The sequence below is a fragment of the Rutidosis leptorrhynchoides genome, chromosome 1 (genome assembly GCF_046630445.1).
Source record: "Rutidosis leptorrhynchoides isolate AG116_Rl617_1_P2 chromosome 1, CSIRO_AGI_Rlap_v1, whole genome shotgun sequence".
Classification (NCBI taxonomy): Eukaryota; Viridiplantae; Streptophyta; class Magnoliopsida; order Asterales; family Asteraceae; genus Rutidosis; species Rutidosis leptorrhynchoides.
Window position 1 is genome coordinate 336,524,251 of NC_092333.1, and position 19,395 is coordinate 336,543,645.

Sequence of the window (19,395 nt, forward strand, 5' to 3'; positions counted from 1 at the left end):
TTGCCTCCGCTGTGCTTAGAGAGTCTGCATATTTATGATGGCAACTTTTGTTAAACATTAACTTGCATTCTATTTTGATACATTTAATAGTAGATGTTTTTGACTTGTTTTGGTCAACTTTTGGTTAAGTCATAATGTATGGTTTTTCTAAACTTACATATTTTGGTAGGTTTCCTTTATAGGAAATCATTCTTAAATAAAGAATGCAAGGTTATTTATCAAATTTATATAGAGTTATGATCAAGCTGTGGGACCAAGATAACGATGGTCGTCAAGTGTACTTTGACGGGTCGTTACATGAAGAATGTTAATCTTCAAACATTTTTTTATTTCATGTTTTGTAAAGTACTTTTTGTCAAAAATTTTCCCGATTTAGAGTTTAAAGTTTAGGGTTTAGTGTTTTGGGTTTAGTCCCTAAACCAAAAACCTAAAACTCAAAACCCTAAACCCTAAACTCTAAACCGTTCGTGTTAAAAACTCAATCAAAATCCTAAATCTAAACCCTAAACCCTAAACTATAAATTTCTAAACCCTAATATCTAAACTCTAATTTCTAAACCCTCAAAATACGCTCGAAAAATACGATAATTGTTAATAAAAACATTTATCACAAAGTATCTTTTTTAAATGTTCATATTTTCATCCAATATATAATATTCGTTAACAAAGTTTTTTCAAAAAACGAAAAAAAAAATTTCTTCCCCCGCTTCCCCCCAATTGATTACTTCCCATTGATCCTACCACTATATATTTATATGTATATATATGTATATATATATATATATATATGTATATATATATATATGTATATATATATATATATATCTATATGTATATATATATGTATATATATATATATATACTAGGTTTTAAGAGACCGTGAGTTGCACGTTGAATTTAATTTTATTTCAAAGATAGCGTACGTATAAAAGTCAAGGACAATCACTATCGCGTGTCGGTTTATTTCTTCCAAAACCGATCTTTAGTCATGAACAACTATACGTTGCACTATCTCGGGTTACTAATCGGCAAGGAATCAAGATATTAATCTTAGACAAGGATAACAAACTATCCAACACAACAAAAAAATATGGTATACAAAGAAGTCTTATAACACTTATAGACTTAATTTCCATTTATATGATATCTATGAACTATTATGTATGTTTAATGTTTTTTATTTTGAATATTTAAATTATGTTACATTATTATTAGATCCATCAAGTATAATCTCTTTTTTAAATATGTTTCACTCATATCATATATATGAAACATAGTATATGTTTTAATGTTATTACATGTATCCAACACATTTTTTGTTGTGTTGGATAGTTTGTTATCGTTTTCTAAGATTAATATCTTGATTCCTTGCCGATTAGTAACTCGAGATAGTGCAACGTATAGTTGTCCATGACTAAAGACCGGTTTTGGAAGAAATAAACCGACACACGATAGTGATTGTCCTTGACTTTTATTTATTGTCATTGCAAAAACTACATGATTCTATCATTAATGATTTTAAATACTTCATCACTGAGATCAATAACTATCCGTTCCTGATAACATTCCGTCTTAATCTTCAGTAGACTTCAAAAACAAACATATGTGTCCATGAGGGAAGCCACGTTTTTGAAATTGAGTTGTGTAAACAACTACAGTGAAAACGTAGCTTATAATTAGAGTTCAATTTAAAAAAGTTAGAGTTTTAGTGAATATACACTTAATGAATATCAAGATATTCATTGAAAATACCCGTTTCAACCTCGCCAAAGACATGATTCTCTTTGAAGTCTTGTATCATACTTTCTAGCTTCATTTCAAATATCGTACACAATATTTTGGGTATGTCTTCGGGTCTGAAATTCTGATTGTGCAAGAAACGGAAAATTTGGCGCCACTTTGGATTGCAAGGAACATTTATGAACACTTTGAATTGCATCATATACGTATAACCTATGATAAAAGTTCAAAGGAGACATTATTTTAATATAGGTTTTTTTTGGGTAAAGGGTTACCCCGACAAATATTATTAAAAATAATAAAGAATGATAACAGTACAAAATAACTGCTGCCAGAAAGCCTGACAGCCCAGCATAACAGCCACCTAGCTACACAACCTCAATAAAAGTTGTCTTTTGGACTATAACCCATATAAAAGTTTACCAAAAAGTCTGAATTTATTTTTTAGTGTTTTCAGACTTTTTTTATTCTTATCTTGAGTGCAAGAAGTCAACAAAACATTGTGAAAAGTCAAATTGATAGCCGGATATTTCAGTGTTACACATTTTTAATAACCCAAAACGTGGGGAATAAGATCATTTTCAATTAGTAATAATTGCGAGAAAGGGGATATCTTCGTTACCTTCAAAATCCAAGCTTTCTGATTTGACTCCGTTTTCCAGAAAACCGCTCAATCTGTATCGTTAAGTACATTGCATATAAAAATATACTTAAGATTGAGAGATTGTAATTGTAAGAAAATGAAGTGGGTGAAAGAGACGATGGAAGATTATATTATTTAAAACTAAAATGAAAATAAAAATAAGTTTAGAAAACATACAATTTCATTAAATAAATAACTATGAAGAAATGTTTATGAAACATAATTGAGAAAAAAAATAAACCTGGGCGAAATCTTGATTTGAATTAAAGAGAAAATTAGATATGGAAAAAGAAGATGATTACAAAAAGAAGAAAAGGAAGAGAGACAGATTTAAGAGTTTTTTGAGTTTGTAAATCTAAGCATTTGATTTTCAAAAATTTATAGAGAAAGAATTAACAATCTTTCATTTCAAATTTCAAATTGAAAAACCTACACACATACATTGAAATATCTTGGTAGATGTGTATACTTGAGTGGTTTTTGGAATAGAAAGAAATGTTTTTTTTGGTCACATGGTGATAGACATATCGTATAAAAAGTAAGTCTTGGTACCTTATCCATGCACTTAGATAATTTAAAAAATTAATTAAAAATTTAAATTAAAGTCATGTGGATGGCTGTTGTGGTCCATGTTAAGGTTTAGTTTGAGGTAAATAAAATAGCAACAAAATTGTAATATATATAGGTTTATTTTGAGACAAAAGTGGCTCCTATGTGGCCCTTAAATCATGGGTGATTCAAAAATTGGCCTAAGTAAAACCATTTTATAATAAAACCTCTCTCGTATGCGTTGCAAGGGGATAAGCCACTAAGGTTGTATAGTATTTTATATTGTAAATTAAATAAGTAATATAAACGGTCATTGTCGAAAAGAATGTCCTGGGCTAAATTTGTAAAGTACGTAGAATACACATTACAAAAACGTTGATAAATTATGTTCATACATTTGTTCATAATTGGCTCAAATGTTTCGGCGCTATTTTCTTCCTATTTAAAGATGTACCATCCATAATACATATAAACTGCACAATAAAACAAAAGTATAAGAATGAAATGTTAGTAAGTAAATAAATGGAATGATGATTTGTAATATTTTAAAAACTCTTTATATTAGAATGTAATATATATTGAAATTATTTAATTTCACAAGTTTATTAAAAACATATTTTAGAAAATTATTTTAAGATCAGACCAACAAAAATATTTGGAGGGCAACAAATGTTTTAAAACGTGGAATTTCAAATGTTAAACTCAGTAAGTCATATTCATGCTCAAAACATGGTTAATATATTTTCAAAAGTAAAGATACCAAGGTAAATTTAAACCATTCCATTAACATTATAATAATAGCTAAACAATCAAAGGTTTAATAAGTAGCAAAATAAATATAATATCACATAGTTTGAAGAAAGCATCAGTAACATAATTATATAAAAATTTAGGACATGTTTTTGATTCAGTTTCATAAAAAGGAACACCAACATCATATTTTCAACGACTAACATTCCTTCGTCCACTTGATCTTTTCACCCTCTTTGTCACATTCTTAAGCACAAACATTAATTTACTTTGCATGTAGACATCTTCACATTCATCACTAAATCCAAGGTTGTTTTTTTTAGAAAAGGCAGTCAGCCACCAGAAATGCTCAACTTTGGTGGTTTTGAACCTTTAACTGGTATGAAGCACCACGTCACTTTGACGCCATCTACGTTAACAATGTCCACAGAACCACCATTTTCAACTCCAGGAATATTATAGAACTCAGGTGGAATACGCTCTATAAAACCAAATAAAAAGTACAACATTAGAAAACATTTTAGTGGAATATGAATGAAATCTTCGTTTAACATATAGAAATTATAAATAAAATAAATATTAAGAATTACAATGTGTTAATGAAATTGAGTTTGAGCACATCAGTTAATTTAAAAGGAGAAGAATCATACAAAGCATCTTGATTTGAGAATTTTAAACTTGATGAAACGAGCTTCCACATTAGATGTTGAAGGAACTTCATTATGCTGATGTTGTTGTACAACAGAAGTAGAAGCTGCATTCATAGGTGTGGTTGATGCTTTATGAGGTGGCTTAGTTTCAAGGTAGTTTATAAATAGAAAATTATCTTTGTCTACAGGATTGAAGATCAAAATGCTGAACTGCTGTAGCTTCATTGTTTCCAAAAAAGTTTCCCATCCAGTAGTAAACATTAACTGCACACCATCAGAACTGATCTTTATGATCGAACGATTACCTTTGCTGGTGTTAATGAAGACTTCAGAAAGAGGAACTGTATTGTTATATGTCATGCCAGCCCACATTAAAGGTAATAGCTTCATAATAAATCAAGACAAATGAAGTTAATAATATTTAGGTTCATTAAATAATTCACTAAATGTAAACCTAAATGTAATTGATAAACATACCATGCTTGGGTCATGACAATCCAGCAACCATTTCATGAACATGGACGGTCGATGTTGTGTTACATGAATTTCAACCAAATCATCATTAAAAACAGTCAAATCAAGTGTTTTCCTATCAAGTAATGTGATTCAGAGTATGTGTTTATTGGTAATCTTAAGATCTTCCACAATCTGACTACACCCAGTTGAAAAAGTCAGATCTTCTCCTATCCACTTCAATTCAAGTTGACATTGATAACCGGATTCATTAATGATGTTCATTAACTTGGAGGTTTTAATTTTCCTGAAGTAGTTGTTTGCAATATCATGCGGCATAGTCTGAAAATTAACGCGACATATGTTTAAGAAAGTATTATTTGCACTTGTCATTATACAAATTTGATAACATTATAAGTAAATTGTTTTTTAAAAAGGTTAGCATCGTAATACCTGTAATGGCTCATACGGGCACCTAAACATGATAATAAAAGAAGGAAGCCAGAAAGTTTGTGACATTGGTTGAGTATATCTGTCTAGGAATTAAAATGAAATATATTTATACAATGAAGTTCTGAATATATGATATACCAAATTTTTAAACTAAATATTAATGTATGTATATTTTGAGAACATATGTAAGTTGTAATGTAATGTAAATAATATAATTATTAATGATATAGATTTGTAAAAGCACAATCTTAGTTTTATAAAAACCACATCACAAAGTTAAAAATTAAAGCTTCTAATTTTATAAATTTAGAAGAATATATAGATTCTTTAGCTAATATTATCAACATACATATACACTAACACAATATTCGGATTAAAAGTGTCAGATAGAAGTATCTATATCATTAAAAATCAATATACGGATTTATACTTGAAAATCGAAATTACAAAGCCCACTTAACTCTACGGAAGGATGCATGCATTCATCCATTAGCAATTTCTTTTACATGGAAAAATTATTAAGAAACTAACATAAATACAATTACAAACCCTAACAAATCTAATAAAATAGATAGCAATATAACAACTCGAAAAAAAAAAACACCTTTACAGAAACTATAGATAGTTGGAAATCGAAGTGCATATGGAAAAAAGAAACCAAAAAAAGAAGATGACACTTACAGGTATATTGTGGTCCTTGTGCGTAAAAGCAGTTTCGAAGGTCGAAAGATTTTGAAGAAGTCAAGGCGACAAACATATGTTTTTTTATCTCACCTACCTTTTTTATTTTACAGTAAAAATTAAGCACAGTAAAAGGGCCTTTTATTGGTTGGACTAAAAAAACACGAACTATTTTATATGGACTATATTATATTGGACTGAAACAAAACTAAAAATGTGGTTTTAAAAAATTATTGGGCCTGTATACAGCGAAAACAAAATAGCCGAAGATTAAACAAAAATAGATAAAAAGATTAATGATGTTGTAACTAATAGAATAACAACACGAATATCAAGACACCTACACTAAGAAACAAAAAAATTTCATTTTTAAAAGGCGATTTTTAGAAAACAAACAGACATTAATTGGTGAAGAAGAATATACTATTGATTGTAAGTACAAAATTATTTCCATCACTTTCTACTTCATTTGTTAAATCAAGAGTTGTATATGGTTTGATTGTATACAAAATTGTTTATTTACAAATTAACTCTATTATAAATATATTTATTTTTGTTTTTGTTCTGTTAGGGTTTTTAAAGATCGTAATTTTAAATTAATGTAAACATGATCATCATTTGATATATAAACTTATATGGATTTATTTGTTTTGATATTTTTATATGTAACGACCCGGAATTTTTCCGATCGTTCTATACTTATGAGATTAATATTTACATAAATTAAACCTTACCAACATGATAAGCAATCCAAACTGTTGAGACTTATATTTTTGAAAAGAGTTTTACACAACGTTTGACCGTCCAATTTGACCGATGATATCACGAACTATATAACACACGATAATTATACGATTATGTATATGTACATATCTATACATATTTAACATGATTTAAGGATGGTTTAACATTTCATTGTGAACTAACAACAATGAGTTATAAGTATACTTTGAGACCACTAACTTAAGTTTTCAAAACGATAACTATATGTAACGTTCTTTGACACATATACTTACAATCTATAATGTGTTGTGATTTATGTCACCAATATGATTTAAGTGTAATGGGATTAAGTTGTAACCAAAATAATCTTGATAAATATCGAACAAGTTTGGGGAAGTGTGGAGTGCACACATGTTTGAACTTATCTTGATTATGACGGGGGTTCGGGGGCAGCGCCCCCGATAAGCGGGGTCTAAGGGGTGGCAACCCCTGGCGGGGTCCAAGGGGCAGAGCCCCTGGCTGGGGTCGAGCTGCCAGGTCAGCTTGGAAATTTTTTTTTGAGCTAACATTGCTTTATTAAAAATGTCTTAAAATTTTATTTTTGGCCCGGTTGGACCCAAAAATAAAAGCCCGATTTTGAGCTTCTTTTACCGTATCATACCCATCATCCATACGTACTTACTATTGGTAAATACACATCAAATAAATATCCTTATCAGCTTTAGATCTGCCCTAGATAAGAGGGAATCTTATTTGTAAGCTAGCATACATTATTACTCAAAAATTCAACACAATAATTTGTCCTTGTTCCCTCAACAACCAGACTGTCCTATAAGTATCACCATCACCTTGGTTTTTCATTTCATTCTTACAACCATCTTTCTCTAACTAAAAAAAAAACACACTCTTAGGAACTCTAAGTGTTCTTCACAATCTCAGCAAATACTCATGAAGAACTAGCTTCATGAACAACCTATAATCATCATAAGAAAGTTTGATCAAGATTATTTTCTATCTTTTCCAGTAGCTTTATCCAAGTAACTTGAGGTAGTAACCTTATTCATAATCTTATTCGTTCATATTTATATAGCTATCTTATTTTGTGTTATAAAATTTTTAACAACAAGAACATAGTTTGAATGATTTCAAACCTGTTCGCAAACTAAATAGATCCTTCTAATTTGATTTTTAAAACACTTCAAAACCTGTAATATATCATATTATGACAAAATCGGACTAATCATATCTTGGCTAATTAACATAATATTTAATATATATTTACTTATGATTTGATTTTATATATTCCAGGACCACCCGTAAACAACACGAGAAGATTAATCATAAGACCTCATGATTGTATGCAACACGTCATCTGACAACACGGTACTTTATGTACGCAACACGTCATTTGACAACATGGTACCATGGGTCAAGATTAATTCTGATCAATACGAATACGATGGGGTCTTTATTTATTTTATTGAGCAACTAATTGTGGACCATTAACAACAGACTGCTAACTACGGACTAAGAAAATATTAAAAGTATTATAAGTATATATATATATGTAACGATTACTTGAAAAGAAAATATGTTGATATATTATATATATGGTTAGGTTCGTGATATCTATCGGAGACCAAGTTGAGTTAAATACCTTCAAGGAAAAGGTGAGTATATAGTCCCACTTTTAAACTCTAAATATTTCGGGATGAGAATACATGCATTTTATGATTTACGTTATGGACACAAGTGATTAAAAATATATATTCTACGTTGAGTTGTACCACTGGCATACTTCCCTGTAACTTGGTAACTATTATTTACATGAGGTATTGTAAACGCGAATCCTGTTGATAGATCTATCGGGCCTGACAACCCCAACCGGACTGGACGACCAGTATTCAACGGTTGCACAGTACTTCATTTCGGTAACTACACTTGGTACGGTGTAGTAAGATTTCATAATAAAGGGAATATGCGACGTTGATTAAATGTTAAGTATGGTTATCAAGTGCTCAACAACTTAGAATATTTTTATTAAAACGTTTATATATGAAATCTTGTGGTCTATATTTATAACGCTGCCGGCATTAAACCTATATCTCACCAACTTTATGTTGACGTTCTAAGCATGTTTATTCTCAGGTGATAACTAAAAGCTTCCGCTGCAACATGTTGAATTTAAGCAAGATCTTGAGTATGCATATTTGTGTCAAAAATAAAACTGCATATCGGAGGATTTGTAATGTAAAATATGTTGGAGGTCGTATTGTTATTATCACATGTAAAGTTTGTAAGTCTAAGATTATCGCTAAACGATAATCATTATTTAGTTGTTTAAACCTTGTATTTGTAATAAAAGCTATGGTTTGTATTGTAAAAACGAATGCAGTTTTTGAAAAATGTCGCATATAGAGGTCAATACCTCGCGATGAAATCATATGTTATTGTATTCGTCCTTATGGTTAAGGTCGGGTTATGACATTATAGGCTGCATGTATGTTAGTTGTTGGATAATAATAAGTGCTTAATATATATAAATCAAAAACTAATTAGTATAAATTGGTATTTAAATAGGGTTTACTAACCAAAATTACTAATAGAATGTTGTTGTATAAATAATATTTAGATTACGTAAATAACAAAACTAAATTCAACTACCTGGACGATTTCCAATACTTGAAGATTCAACTCTATTATGATATTAGGTATTATGAGGAATAGTATATTAAATTAGAAAAGAATTATGTTTTCATTATAATATGTTTTTCATGGTTGAAATTTTGTTATTGATTTTAAGTTTGAAGTATTTGTAATTAATTATACAAATTTATAATGGATAAATATAATAGAATTTTGTATTAACTAATATGTATAAATTTGATTGATCAGATAATAGAGTTAAATGGATTTTTCTCAAAGACTACCTTCATTTCTGACTGTCATTCATGATCCAAATGAGAAAGAAATGGTAAAGTATACATGCACATATTTATTTATAGGATAATCCTCTGTTAAATTATTCAACATATGCTAATAAAAACTTCTCAATGTTCATTTAACTGAAAATTTATACATTTTTCAGCAAGCACCAGCAGAATTTGTGAGAAGACATATTGATCCACCAGGTACTATTCATTATTTGAGCATTAAGTTAAGACGCACATATTCTATTCGGATTCAACTGCGATGGGAAGGTACAAAATTGTTCTTCAGTAATGGCTGGGAAGAAACTAATAAGTATTTTCAAACTGAATAGTGACATGATAAGGTTTCCATATGTGGGTGAGTACACATTTGAAGTGAAACATTACGTAGCAAGAGATGATATCTGTGAACGTTTTTCTTCAAAAAAGCCGTGTCTTTCATGCTTAAAAATGAACATGAATCCAAACGCATCGGAACTGGTATTGTATTCTGTACACTAATATATTGTACATGATCTGTGATTGTTAATATATTAAACATGCTTAATTATTAACAGGTGTTGCCAACCAAATGGATTGGAAATCACGCAATCGATTATAATAGAGAAATTAGCTTGGAGGTACTCAAGATCGGAGGATATGTATATGCCGTGAAGATAAGTTGTATTGGCAATAAGTTAGTGTTAAAAAATGGTTTTCGAAAATTGCTAAAGGATCTTAAAGTGAATAAGTCTAACGTACTTTGCTTAACGATGATCGATGAAGATCATATATGGATGATGGTTTACTCTGCTGATGGATGTGAGAATCAATACTTGGCAATTGAAGATTCAAAGACGTATGTACATGGAGAACCTTCTGGCAGCAAATCGTCTTCATCAATTGACATAATTTTCATTGATTCATCACTGATTGTACCGAGAGTGAGACAGCAAAAGGTAGTGAGAATGATGATATATCAGAGAAAAATTCTTCTGAGTTTGACACAGATGGAAGTGAGAATGAGGATATATCAGAGGAAGATTGGTCTGATGATGACATAGATGGTGTGAAAAACACAGATGTTATTGTGAAAATGACCATTCAAAAAGCAAATGTGTTTGTAAGCATTCTTTACCTTCATATAGGTCGTACAATAGTTATTTAATCTGAATAATCTATTAGTGTTTATATTTATGATTAACTGTATGTTTTCATAGTGTCTACCGGAAGAATTTTTTTGATTACGGGTACTGAAAGATGGGATGAAGGTTCTTGTAGTTAATGAAGATGGTATTGAATGCATCTGGGGGTTTACAACAGATATCACAAAGCGTCAGCCGAATTTATATGCATCTGGTGGTTGGTATGAGTTTAAGCGCGTCAATAATCTCAAACCAGATGATGAAGCAGTTTTCACCTTTAAGAAAAGTGAAAGAAAGTTCATTGTCTTGAATGTAAGGCGAGTGATTTAACGAATGTGCTGTTGTTTAAACATGATGTTTCGTCGGTTGATACTATAAAAACAATTATCTTTTGTAAGTGTTTGTAACTAATACCACTTTGTGATGTGGTATGCATGGATGTTGTGATCAAAGGTTTTTTGTGATTGTGGTAGGTTAAACACTATATGATAAATAGTAATGACTTTTGTTAACTAGTTACAATTAATATGGGGTCGTATTATATGCTGATTGTGTAGAATTTTATAACATCATTGTAGTAAAAAAATGTTTATGTTTGATGTATCAGATACAAATGTATGTACATTAGTAACAATGTGTATCGAAACTAATTGACCTGAATATACAGGTACATATAATAAGACATATTGCAATATAACAAAGTGTAATGGTAATGTTTGGATGTTTCACATAAAAAAAAAGAACAATAAACAAATTTATAAAATAAACATAAAGAAAGAACCATATAACCTTCAAACGATACGCGATAATTGTATTCATAAAACAAATACAAAACCATGAGTCATGAATTATTATTTAAAAACAAATCATAAAAGCAAATAAAGAAAACTGAAAAAAAGTTCAAGGCACTCTTAAAATCAACTTGTCAAATGAAATCTAAACAAAATGCCTCATCTTGATTCAGACACCTTTTCGCTTTTGACTGGCAGAAGGAGTGACTGTGGAACCACACTGTAGAGATGAATAATTGTAGAGTAAGTAAAAGAATGAATGAATCATATAAATGAAAAAAGTAAGAAAGGATCTAATGCTCTATCACTTATAAAACTGAATAAATATAGTGTAAATAAGATTGCACTATTTAATTAAATATACATGTAGTACTAATTTAAGTAAATATCATTCTTATATTTGTCCCATAGAATATAGCTCAGATTAAGGACACTAAGTAAACAAGGAAAATAATATGATGAATATATTTTAAATTTTAATAAGTAATAATTAATAAGTTAAATAAAATATATATCTTAAACATAAATATTATTGTAAAACTTAATGCAAATCTTTCAGCTACAACGTAATATACTTAGAAGATTCCTCAGTCGAATCATCATATGCCTTTTCACCGCTGATGTAAGTAACGCTACCCATGACATCTAAAATATTACCAATGATAATAATAGATTAACTTTAATTTAAAATACATAAATAAAACAAATTATTTATTATTTATGATTGCTATTAAAGTTAATGTATTAAGTAAAATGTCACTTTGTAAACTGAAATGCCAAAAATTACCTGCACTAATATGGAGAAAATAAAAATACAAAAGAAATTATAAAAAGGTTGTAATCTAAAAATTGATATACGAAATATACTAAAAACAGACAATGAACACAAACCTCCTCATCTTCGAGACTGTTAGCTCCAAAATGGTAATATACTAAAAAGGTTCTAATCTGAAAAGAGATATACGAAATATACTAAAAACAGATAATGAACACAGACCTCCTCATCGGACACTTGCCTTCATCGTAATAATATCCCAGCTTTTGAAGGAGCCAAACGACTTTAATTTTAAGTGTAAAATTAACTTTACGTCCGTCAATCTCTGAAACATTAATGAGGTTCTTCGATGTGGCCATTATTTAAAACTAAAATGAAAAGAAACATAAGTTAGAAAATAATCAAACAAAAAACAGCAAGATTATTGAAATTGAGTGAAAACTTTAAACTTGAAGATTTTTCGAATTGGAAATCGAGAGAATTTGAATTCAAAATAACAAAGATGATTTTGAAAATAATCGTATAATGGGCGGGTTAAGGTAGTATCAGATGTGTGAAGTAAAGATATGTTGGTAAATGTGTGCACTTGAGCGTATTTTTGAAAAAAGCAACATTCTCACCACTTTTTATACTAAAAAGTAATTTTTATATTCATAATGTCTTTGGAATTTGTGATTAGTTGAAAAAGTGGGCTTTTGGTGAAAAGGTATAGATTTTGAATTCAAACTGATCAGATTTTCTTTAGCCATGTGGGATGGTGACGTGGTGTATGTATTGTATGTATAGGTTTGGTGTGAGGTAAAAAAATAGCAACAAAAGTTGTATATGTATAGGTTTTTTGTGAGACAAATCTCTCTCCTATGTAGACCGAAAATGACGGGTAGGTGGACATTTGGACAAATGCTTAACGATATATATGTATACATAGATATATATATATATATAAAATGTAATACAATAAATATTTATTGGGATATAGAGAATATTCGAAATAAATAATTTTTAAAATATAAAATAGTTACATAATCCCTTATTTAGATTTATCGGGCTAAAGAAATATAAGGAGAAGCGTTATCCACATCCATATCTCAACATGCACCACATACACAAATAAAAAAATGGGCACTAGAATTGGTTTGTGTTTTCTTCCTCTTCTTTTAACGGCTGGTTTTAGATCCAAAATTTACCAACATGAATGCACTAAAATTTTGCAAGACTACAAGTTATCATTCATTATTTCTCTATAAGCATTCGACTTATACACAAATCAAGAATCCAAATGCCATTATTATAAGTCGTAGGAGAACAAAGTTATTCGAATTAAGAGCAAGTGTTGATGGACAAGAAGATAGAAATAGATCAGAGAGACGAAGCTTCTTGACGTTAGAAGAAGCCGGTCTTGTTGAAATGTCCGGTCTGAGCTCCCATGAAGCTTTTTTATGTCGCTTGACGGTAAGTTTTATTGCTGCTAGCCCACGTGCATTAACGTTTTGACAATAGTTTATGCTCTGAGATATTAAAATTCAACTTTTATACTACATATTTAATTATTTTCTTAATTTATTGTCTAATATTGTATTTTAAAATGTCCAAAATTAATCGTGCACATTTATAAATAAAAAACAATAAGACGATTAAGTTATATTATGACCTTAATGTATGTGGATAGGAATAAAAGAGAAAGAAAAAGTAAAGGTAAAACTGGAAAGTAACAGAAAGTGCAATATTTTTATAACATTTTATTAAACAGAGTTTTTTTTGTCTGAAAACAATTAAATTTGGACGAAGAGAGTATACTTTTGATGTGACTTATGCTCGATCCATTTATACATGGGGCACACAACTAGTATCAATAGCAATGTTTATCGTAAGTTTAATTCTTGATTTCATGAAACGTTATCGAATTTTAATTTCTATTTTCTTAGGAATATTGCAACTTTTTTTTATAGCGTAGGTTTTTAGAATCATTTACTCTGGGTATATATGGATGACTCTCTTGTCTGTATGAAGACACTTATCTAGAAATCATTTACTCTGGCATCAAATAGATTTTTTGCTATAACACATTAAAAAATAAAAATCCCTGTGTTATTACATGTTAGTATATATATATATGTTACACATTATTTCAAACATTTTGAAGTGTTTCTATTTTAGTTTATACTATTTGTTCGCACTATAGTTTGTAGGTCATTTTCACAAGAGGTCTGAGATTCAAAAACTCAATAGTAACATATCTTGCAGTGATAAGAAAAAGGGTCAGAAAGGACCACGAGCCTAAACATGTTTATTCATTTTACTTATTGGTATGAATTTGTAAAAATACAATGATCACTATACTGTTTTACTGTTATGCTTTAAGAACGACATAGAAACATATATAATGAAATTGCGTAATAAAATTGCGTATTCCGTTAGATGAACATAACTTTAGAACAACTAAGTTGTAGATAATATGTATGCTTGTTCAGATATCGTCGCTAAACCTGTTGAGAGTGATAGGAGAGCAAGAAGAGTGCAGTATTGAAGAACTAAATGCAGGGAAGGTTTGTGATTGGTTTTTGAAGGACAAACTTAAAGGAGAGCAGAATTTGGATGCTGTTCTTCAATGGAATGAATCTGATTTCCAGTTATAATTTTTAATTTGTTCCTTCATCTCCACACAATAAGCAACTCTGTGTCGATCTCTTTTTGGTTTAATTATGACTTTATATAAGTGGATGTAATTTAGTCATTGTATTTGACTTTATTCTTTATATAAGTATCTTATGTTACATTCTAGAGATATTTTAATTGACTTTGTTTCGGTAGGAAATATAGTATCCGAAAAAATATTAATACAATATATTCATTAACATAAAGAAATTAAATATAATGAAATAGACATACCTTAAAACACGTATAATGGAAAGGATTATATTTATCATTTCACGAAGAGCAGCCGAAAGATATTCAACAACAAATGTTGAAGCCGAGGCTCGTGTTAGACACGGTTCCCTTAAAACAGATTCGCCGTCTACACGTCGTCTGTTTCTTAGGGTACTACAGCCGAAGCAGTAGTACTGCCGGACTTGAACCATATGCCTGAAAAAGTTGTCTCGGTCATAGTTTGTAAGCCAACCATATGTTTGTTCCCAAAAGTGTGTGATACTATAAGTGATGAACTTAGTATGTTTACAAAACCATTCATGAATTGTGTGTGTATGTGTTTTTATCCATGAGAATTCATCTCACCAACAACTTAGAAAATAAATTGAGACTCCAAGTTATAGGAATCATGGGGGAAACTTAAAGGATGCAAATAAATGCATCAAGTATATTATGAAATAATGAAATAATTGACAATCAAATGTCATTATTAATCATAAGTTATGAAAGACTGACAAGTCACATTAAGTGTCAACCTTCCAACATAACTTAATAATCAATTATCATTCACACATTATTTAATAATTTTCACCAATCCCCCACATGAATGAAATTGATAACCGAAATCATAGCAGTTACTGGACTTCTCATTCAACTCAACTCACTTCTGTAGTGACCCGTCCTAATCCATCTGGACGAAGTCTTCAACAGTTGGTCCCATTGCGAGGTTCTGACCTCTATATGCCATGAATGACTCCATATAATATGAGCAAATGCACAGCGGAAGATTTCTTTCATACCTGAGAATAAACATGTTTTAAAGTGTCAACCAAAAGGTTGGTGAGTTCATAAGTTTATCATAAAACAGTAAAATTCATCATTTTGATAGACCACAAGATTTAAATCATGCATGGTACAAATGGGCCCGAATCCTATACCCACCTGTAATGTACATGCGATATCTTTTAAATATAGTACACATTTCTCGTGTACGAAATCATCTTTCATAAATCTTAGTAACCGTACACATATCTTGTGCACAAAAATAACATACACATAACCTGTGTATAAAATCATTCTCTCGATACATAACATTCACTTTTCATTGCTTTCATAGCTTGGCTTGGTAACTGACCTTAACATATAATGCGCATAATAATATCCCCAAAACAGAACATCTCGTCTGTATAATGATCATATAAACTTCGAAGTACTAAACACCACGCCCACTAGCCCTTCCGTCTAGTGAACATTCTGGGTGGGGGTGTTAAACCCGGTAGCTACCTTTAGGATTCGTGTCAATTAGGCGTGCACTAATTCTCAAAATTAGTGATGTTCCCTAATTCTTAGGTTACCAAGCAATAATAATCAGGGGAAAAATATTCATATCAATTGTGGCAATTATCACGTCCACATAATTCAATGGTGGCAATTATCACGTCCACATAATTCATTCGAGGAATGTTTTGCTTGTGTCTATCTCGTGAAACATTTATAAAAGCATTTCATGTATTCGCAGTTCAAAATGTATTTCAAAAGCATTTAATAAATCAGTTGTAAAAACAGCGCATGTATTCTCAGTCCCAAAAATGTAAAGAGTAAAAGGGAGCAAATGAACTCACCATACTGTATTTTGTAGTAAAAATACATATGACGACCTTGAATAATTGTAGGGTTGGCCTTGGATTCACGAACTTATATATATATATATATATATATATATATATATATATATATATATATATATATATATATATATATATATATATATATATATATATATATATATATATATATATATATATATATATATATATATATATATATATATATTAACACACATAATTGTAGTCGAACAAATTTATATATTATATCTTAAATTATATATCTTATATATTTAGTTTGTATATCCATTTAAAATAATTAATATTTATATAGTTTTATATACATATGTGATTAGTTTTATGTTGAAAGTCAATATTTTGTTATATGCAAATATTTATATAATTAGTGTTAATAAGTTTATTCTATAATTTTATGTAATACTAATATATTACGTACCAAATATATTTTTATGTGTCTACTATTTCTTAAATAAATAATGTAAATAATAATAATAATAATAATAATAATAATAATAATAATAATAATAATAATAATAATAATAATAATAATAATAATAATGATAATGATAACCATAATAATAATAATAATAATAAGGTAATAATAATAATAAGTAAATATATAAATAAATAACTACCTCACAGCAGTAGCTCTTAAAAATGCCCAAGTCCGGGCTTGAACCCGCGACATCCCGCTAACCCGTAAACACCCTTAAACCAACGAACCAACAATTTGTTTTGTTATTAACTCGCATGATTATCTAGTTCATCTTCATCAAACACTTATCGTCTCATCATTCTTATCATGATCTAATATCATCATCATTCTAATATCATAATCAAATTATAATCATAATCATAATCGTAATTATATCATAATGATCATAATACCATCGGCATCAATATGTAACTCATCCATATCATGACCATAACGTCATCATCTCACGACCCTAATATTGTTTAATCATCATCATTAACTATATCCTAATTCGTTAATCATTTATCCTCATCAACATCATAAACCTAACCGTGATCATCCTCATCATTACCGTCCTAATCGATCATTATCTTATATCATTAACCTTCTCATCATCTTTTGCCTTGTTACATAATCATCATCACCATTAAATCTTCACTCGTTCATCGTTATTTCATTACTAATTACCATCACTATTGGTTTTATCATAAAATCACGATTTTTAATAATCCTAATAAAAATTGAGTTCGGTCCAATTAATTGATTAGTCTCTCTACTTGGTTGACTCAATAGCTAAAATGGAATATGGCCCAATACTCATAAGCTTTTCGGCCCTATAAAGGATTCAGTGGTATTCGGCTCACATGGAATATATGGCAACCCACCTGTGGTTAACGTCGGCAGAAAAGAACTAAAACAGTCTCAATGAATTCGGTACATCATCATTCTTATCTCACCCATTATGTGTATGTTGTCCCACATGTACTTAACCCATTTGACCACCTTTTCTTACTAATGCTATTACTTCCCCACTTGGAAAGCTAACAACTCCACTTAATGATCATATAATACGGAGCACTACATGATTTAGAACATCAAGTTTAAATATTTATATTTATATATTCTTCTCTCGACTAACAGAACATAGGAGGAAAAAATTAGATAATCAATAGACTTAATCTATAATCTTGTTCCTCATAAATGTATAAGGAGTATATATATCGTATCTTCTTCAAGGTGAGTTGTTGAACAAGAAAACAGAAGTACGAGCTGTAGCAGTCGTGGTGATTGGGTGATTTTATGCGACTGTTGAGGTGGGTTCTAGCAGAAATAGAAGAAATCGAGTACAAAAAGTGGGTCACGAAGGTGGTTGTCGATGGTGGTGCAAAGGTGGTGAGGGAAGCGATTTGATCTGAACTATAACAGGAATTTAACACGAGTATTATGGTTTTCGAAATGGTAATCAAACACACGAGCAGTGACTGAAGTGATTGCTTACTTGGTTTTGAGTTGATAATGGAATCTGGTTGATGATTAAACCAAATCACAATTAGTTGTAGACGTTGTTGATGATAACCAAAAATGGTAGCGGTTTTAGGGGGTGTTTTAATTGGTGGTTTGATGAATCTAAATGGTTATGAAAAAGGTGATGGTTATTATGGCTTGAAGTGGTGGCATCGTGGAGGTGGTGATTGGTTATAGCAGATGATGCAAGTTTGGTTCGAGCAACCTATGTAACAACAAACAGTCGAGTAGTAAACCATGTTGGGGTGTCTCATTTTGTTTAGTAATAAACGAGTAGTAAACCATGTAACTCTGGTGATGAGTGTGGTGTTCTCGTGGGTGAGGGTTGTAGTGATGCAGGGTGTTCTCGGTGGTAGAATCGAATGCATTATCAACCTAAAGAGATGATTGATTTATATGGTTGTGTGTCGACAAGAATCAATTTGAAACAGAAGGAAAATAAAATTTGAAAGTGAAATTCAACTGAATTTGGCTTTGTTCATTTGATTTAATCTTGGTTCGTACGAATCTAAAGACTGAAGACAAAACTTAACACAGTATGATTGAAACATTAAACATAATTTGATTCTTTAGGTAGAAAAATAATTATTAACCTATATTTTTATATGTATATACTGTATTTTGTACTTGTATATGTATAT

General features: G+C 30.0%; 1 protein-coding gene across 1 annotated transcript; it reads left to right on the top strand.

Annotated features, from left to right (window-relative positions):
* Positions 1-13,318: 13,318 nt before the first annotated feature.
* Positions 13,319-15,036, top strand: LOC139870390 (uncharacterized). Its single transcript, XM_071858205.1, has 2 exons — positions 13,319-13,714; positions 14,734-15,036. Exons 1-2 carry the CDS (start codon positions 13,454-13,456, stop codon positions 14,896-14,898), a joined length of 426 nt encoding a protein of 141 aa, XP_071714306.1. The 5' UTR covers positions 13,319-13,453; the 3' UTR covers positions 14,899-15,036.
* The last annotated feature ends 4,359 nt before the right edge of the window (positions 15,037-19,395 follow it).

Excerpts from the sequence above, each read along its gene's own strand:
- LOC139870390 (XM_071858205.1), top strand. The coding sequence starts at position 13,454 with ATGAATGCACTAAAATTTTGCAAGACTACAAGTTATCATTCATTATTT. Across the intron at positions 13,715-14,733 it reads CTTTTTTATGTCGCTTGACG|ATATCGTCGCTAAACCTGTT; the intron begins GTAAGTTTTATT and ends ATGCTTGTTCAG.